Source organism: Rhinichthys klamathensis, unplaced genomic scaffold, assembly GCF_029890125.1.
Source record: "Rhinichthys klamathensis goyatoka isolate OS25496 unplaced genomic scaffold, OSU_Roscu_1.1 h1tg000005l_1, whole genome shotgun sequence".
NCBI classification, from domain to species: domain Eukaryota; kingdom Metazoa; phylum Chordata; class Actinopteri; order Cypriniformes; family Leuciscidae; genus Rhinichthys; species Rhinichthys klamathensis.
The window spans coordinates 2,217,710-2,224,176 of NW_026606558.1; the positions used below are offsets into that span (position 1 = coordinate 2,217,710).

Here is a 6,467-nt window from a genome sequence, read left to right on the forward strand (position 1 = left end):
TATGTGGGGAGATAGACTTTGGGTGACTGAGTGTGTGCGGGAAGAGTTAGAGACTGAAGTATATGCAGTGTAGAGTTTCCACCGGCATTATATACATTTCTATGTTAATAGGAACCACATGTTTCTGCGTTTCTATGGTAATGCAGTTTTTTTGATCAGTAGCATATTAAGACAGAGCTCTTTGTCCAGAAGACAGGGAGACCTTATATAAAATGGTAAAATAAATAAGATATCTCTTGGCAAAATAACTGGTGTCTGGTCAAATTAATTAACAACAAGGGGAAAGCAAGATTTTTAAATCTACAATCTTCTTTTGCCTTGTAATGTCTTGTCTCATCTCATCTCTTTATCTCCTTATCTCTTCTCTCCTCCCATCTCTAATTTTGTAGTCTTTCATTTTTTTGTATTCTGTTCACAACTAAACTTCCTTATCTTCCTCTCTGTCCATCCTGTGTGTTGTTTTCCCAATCCTGTGAGACCTGTTTTTATGGTGTTCTTCTCCTTCAGATCATCTCAAACTATCCATGCTTGTCATACAATGGCTGTTTTTACAGAAAACCACTGTGAGAGTACGTGTCTCAGCTCAACTGGTTCAAAGGGTTAGCCATTGAGGGAGCAGTCAGTCAACCGTGATCAAACAAACCTGACAGCCATATTAATCTTTCTTTATGTCCACCTCCACAGCGCCACTGAAACAGAAAAGACAAACCTGAAGGACTATTTGGCCCTTTCACTCAGATAGTTGATGTCTTTCTAACTCTCTATAATAATAATAAAAAGCAACAGCTCAACTGGCAAGGCTATCATGAAACCAAAATGGACAATTCTTGTTTTTATGGAATATTGCAGTAATTATTATGAATGATTCCCTCCCTCTTGCAGCGACTTCTCTTCTCTGATGATGTGTTTACTGGCACGAGGGCGGAACAACCTGTCACTCACATGAGATCGACCAATAGCAAACCACAACAATCCAATGAAGTCCCGCCCTACATTTTATCTGCTCAGATATATACATCTCAATAGGGAAGAAAAGACTATCGAAACATCTATTTCAAGCCGAACTTAATTTGGCCAGTGCACTTCATCCATTATAGTTACAGGAGGAGAATCCAAAGTCAGCATGTGTGACAGGGAAAATCTGTTTGTATTGTAACATTATGAAGTTAATCACAATTACTTTGATATGTACCAGACATATTCATAGAAGTCAGTCAAATACACTATTTTAAAGTACCAGTAGACTTTATGAAAGACTTTCTTCCCATAGTCTTTTTAGTTGTAAAAAGTGCAACAAAAAAAGTGTGATGACCGTATTTGGCGGCACATTTAGCCTCCATATGTCCCGAGGGACTCAGTGAGCTTCTTAGCTCTGATGCAGATATGCAACCCACACAAAATTTACCACCTGGGAGATGGACTGCAGTGACCTTGTATATTCGGTTGAAAACACATGATCCTTATGCACTGCAGAGTCTGCGTCCAATTCAGCTGCCTTTAATTTCCCCTGCAAGTTATGTCATTGTCTTTCCCTCCGACTTTCTCTCTCCTGTACACACACTCTAACCACATGCACACAAATGCTCACACCACTGAATCACTCAGGATTCATTAGTTCTAGAGGACACAAGTTCCTGTAACTTCAAGAAGTAAGTCACTTTTCTCATGAATATTCATTCCCGGTGTCACAGGGTGGGGAGTCGAGGGGATGTCATGCCTCAGCTGCTGGTTCATTTCACAGCGCTTATTTGGGGACTAAGCTATATACAGAGTATATAACGAAAGACCAGAAACTCGCTGAGAGGTTGATTGTTTATAGTTAGGCTGAAGTCTGAGACTTCTTAAAATGGTTCTGTTTTGCAGTTTTCTACTTTAATATGAGAAAAATCAATGTTGGTCTATGCTTTTGGGTGACAGTTAAATTGGCAAACAGCTCAAGCCTCACATTTGAGTTCTATATTTTGGGTTAACACTTTATTTTGATGGTCCACTAAGACATTCTTCTAACTAAAGTAACTTTGCAACATGTCAACTAACTCTCATTAGTAGACTGTCTGCTTAATACCTGCTAACACTTTATTGTGATGGTCCTCAAATAGATATTCTACTGACTATAAGTAACTTTGCAACTTCATGTCAACTTATTACCTGAACCCTAACACCTAATGAGTTAGTTGATGTGTAGTTGCAAAGTTATTTATAGTAGGTAGAATGTCTAAAGTGGGCCATCAAAATAAAGTGTAACAATTTTTTGTTTTCTCATAAATACAGGAACTAAATAATTCTTGGATGTTCAGTTCTGTTACAGAAACATCTTACTAAAATTCGATTTATGTTATTCAGTGCAACAATGCTACTGGACTAATGCGACCAGTGTAGTCAGTTCTCGGACAAATGACTCTTATGCACTAAATGAACCAAGACTTTTTACTTAAATCAGAGTACTGACCGGTTGGATATTATACGTTTAATCTGTGATATTTTATACATCGTATACATGTATACATGTTTTTTTAAATAATTTTTTATATTATATATCTGTTTACAGGTTTAAATTCAGTTTTGAATCCCAGATTTTCAATGAGGCCTCAGATGTCAGGCCCCACTCTACGTGTGTATATGTATTATTAATAATCAAAAGCAGGTCCTGATGTCTCAAACACTTCAGAAGTTGCCATCACACACTCTGTGAAAAGCATGGGAGGGAAAGACCTTGGCACTTTACAGTACATCAACAGTACTCTTTCTGTCTATCCTGCAAATCAGACCACTTCCTATTTACTGAGTAATTAATGTTCCAGAAACGAACATTAGATAGAATGATATCCTTGGCGGTAAATATTAGTGTCCTAGTTTTCAAGGCGTCTTAAAACTATCTTTACTCAGAAGTCGTGTCTGCTCCTTTCAATGCAGAGAACTGTCTACAGAGCACGCTTTAAATTTTCAAACCAAAAGCGTATGAATATGAAAGTGATATGGGGAGAGAACGAGAGCGCCAAAAGATTGAGAGGATTTTCTCTTCTACCCCTAAAATCAACCAAAATATGAATTATTCTATTTAAACTAAATCAAAAAGTCTTACCACCCAGTGCGAGGTATTTAAAACAGTTCAGGAACTGTTTATAATACAACATATGAAAAATCTGTCTTTTCCATAAACTACTGAATTGTAGGTTCAGTAAATAGCACTTTGGGACTGAATAGTGCTTTGGTTTGCAAGTATTACTACCACTGGAATCTTCATGAAGGATAATTGTATGTGAATGTCAATGTCTATTATTTGCATGCAGTATTTTTTTTTTAACCTTTAGGCTAATAGCGAGAGAGAGATTTTTATCCAAAGCGTCCTACGTATTCCCTGAGAATCGAAACCATGACCTTGTCCATCCTCAGTGGTGCATCAATACAGCAGACTCTGCATTCATATTCCAACAAAGACAATCCTCTTCATTATTCATTTAACTCTCTCACACTGAAGATTGATTCACTTGTGTATAAATAACCACTTCCACACTTGCTCTACAAGTCCCTTGTGTTCGATGTCTCAACTCATCTGTAGTTACAAAATATAGCCTTCTACAGTGTGGCAATCATAGACTGTAAAAAATGGTGGCAATGTGACAGACATGCTAAAAATAGATGTACATTGTATTATAGCAATATCATGGGTTTATTTGTGGTCTCTAATCATGCATGGTGTAATACTCTCCCCATTAAACTGATTTGATTCTAAGGTATTGTAATTTATGGTTTAAAAAAGCACCTGCTAATAATTGCACATTTTGTGAGAATGTGGGAATGTTTTTCTCAAAAGCCATGAGTTGCCAAATACATAAACTAACTTGAAACTACATTAAATGTAGGTGTCTCACAGACTAATGATTGTTTTTGATCACGGGCACAGTCTATCTTACATGATATTTCATATAAGTTAGCTAATATTTTATGGCATTGTAAATTGATGATATATAGGGTGGCTCGGCAGGAGCTGTGGTGCAGCAGTAAGCAAGTATGATGCACATATATTACATGCACATATATTTTCGTATATCTTACATAAAAGTTTCTTCTGATGCTATTCTGAAGAGAACAATATAAAAAAATTCCAACCCCATCTCTCTCTACAGTCCTGTTTAATAAAGGCACAAAAAGCTCATAAATAAACAATTGTGGTGGATAGTTGTGGAGTGGAGCCACTATAAACAAAAGTCATAATGTGATAATATAATTCTCATAATGCTTAGTGGTAATATTTATGAAAAAGACGTCGATAAATAACGATCTATACCGTTGACTGAAAGGTCTTCATTTGAACATAGGACGCGCAGTCCAGAGTAGTCAGAAGAACCATAGACTGTAAAAAAAGAACCTGGTCAGAACGAATGATTCTAATGAACCGGTTCTTTTTAGTGAATCAACCACATAACCAGTGTAGAATCTTGAGCGAATGACTCTTTTGAGTCTGTTCTTTTTAAATAATCAAATCGCATATGAATCGCATAGGCTACCTACTTCCCTATATACAGTAAGTGAAAAACAGTGTAAAAAAAAAAAAAAGGTAGGCTAGCCTATGTCTGAATTAACAGTAGGCTACTCATACTTCCCTCTGGACACGCTCTTCCTCCCGTGTCATGATAAGAGTAGGCAAAGTACACGGATGGCCTACTTCTTCCCGGTGAGTTTCTGAAGTGTGCATCTGATGGACACTTTACTATCCCATGATGAGGCCACGGGAGAGGATTTGAGAATGGCATTCTACGCAACTGAAGCTGCAACGTAACTGGTAGTTCACATGACGGCAGCCAGCATGCCAAATAGCTAACGTTAGCTAGCCTATGTCTAGGTTAGGCTACATTCATACTATATAGATCACGGCTGTGAGTGAAGTAATTACTTATTCAAGATAAGTGCCTACTCAGGAGAGTATGCGATTTTGGACACAGCCGATTAGTTTGATTCATTAACGAATGAATGACTCGTATGAGTCGGTTCTTTATTTAGTGAATCAAAATCACTTTACTGGTGTAATCTGACTCACTTACTGAACCGCAGGTTATTGCATTGCTTTCTGTCTCGAAATTATCCAAGAATTTAAATCTTAATCTTAATACTTAACTCAGTTGTATTTTGAAAGAAAGAAAAATAAAGAAAGAAAGAATGAATGAAAGAATGAAAGAAAGATGATACCAATACATTTTTGGAACATTTACTTGCATTACTGCCTCTAAAATGTCTTTGTAAAATAATTAAAAGTTTAAGCGCACCTTTTAAGTGTATTACATTCACTATTTCTAATTTGTTAAATCTGTTCCGTTTAAATCTGAAATGATCATTTTAAATGATTCTACAAATTACAAACAATTCTTCCTCAAAAGTAAAATAATCGTCAAATGGAACTGATAAAGTACTCCGTACGATGCACCAGCGTTCATGATTTTAAGTCCTAAAAACGGTTTAAACACATTTTCTCCTGCACTCTGGTGATGACTGATAACATATTGTTTCGTAAATTTGCAAAAGGGGGTTACTCTCTCCGGAGAGAAGAGCTGTGAAGGAGTGAACAGATGCTTTTATTCATGATTTGTTCCAAAATCGTTGTGTTTTTCCCACACACACAGACTAAATCAAATCCTCGGGGGAAATAAGTCACATGAACAGTTGCATTGACTCCAAAGAAGCAGAGAAACGTCAGCGGTGCCCCGGTAACATCCAGAGCTCGACTGACTCAACTCCTCGAGCCTGAATATACGCCAGTATGTGTTTTATCTGATTTTTAAACTCATCTGTCTCGCTTAAAATGAGGGAAACAGCCCATGAACACTAACATAATCCGCTAAGGTAACCTCTCTCGATCTATGTTACTCATAATATATCGGATGCTGACTCATAGCAGTCCGAGTAAAGCACAAAATCCAGCGATTTCACTCAGGTGTGTGCTGGGAAGAAAGAGCGAGCAACATTGAGAAAATGTAATGAAATCAACTTACGCAGATGTAAAGCAACAGGCAAGATGAGGCAGGCGTTGCTGAGGAGAGGTGTCATCCTGAACAGATCCCAGTGCACAGAAACTGAAGGTAGTTCAGTCAGAGGTGTTCATTTAACAGAAACTCTGAGCATCAGCTTGCATTGCGCTGGAGTGATGAGTGATGAATGATTCACTAGCGCGCGTATCTTGTAGTAAAGGGGAGGAGGCTGCGGGAACACGGAGGTTTGTTTCAAGCAAGCACAACTTTTCATTTCACTCACGCATTACTACACGCTGGTGGTGGTCTACATACACTATCATTTATAAATCATCAGCAAACATTACATAATGATAACGTCAGTTGCTCACGTAGCTTACATAGGCTACATGTATGCATATAACAATATATAGGCATATATATATATATATATATATATATCATAAATAAAATGTCATAGATGAAAATCTATATTTTGTCAGTTAAAAGAAGCCTACTTGAGTG

General features: G+C 37.3%; 1 protein-coding gene across 1 annotated transcript in view; it reads right to left on the reverse strand.

Annotated features, from left to right (window-relative positions):
• nrn1la (neuritin 1-like a) overlaps positions 1–6,236 on the reverse strand; it is a 29,049-nt gene extending 22,813 nt beyond the window's left edge. Inside the window, exon 1 of the mRNA XM_056254999.1 lies at positions 5,988–6,236. Within this exon, the coding sequence (XP_056110974.1) occupies positions 5,988–6,042 (55 nt within the window). The 5' untranslated portion in view covers positions 6,043–6,236. The remainder of the gene's footprint in view (positions 1–5,987) is intronic.
• Between the last annotated feature and the right edge of the window lie 231 nt (positions 6,237–6,467).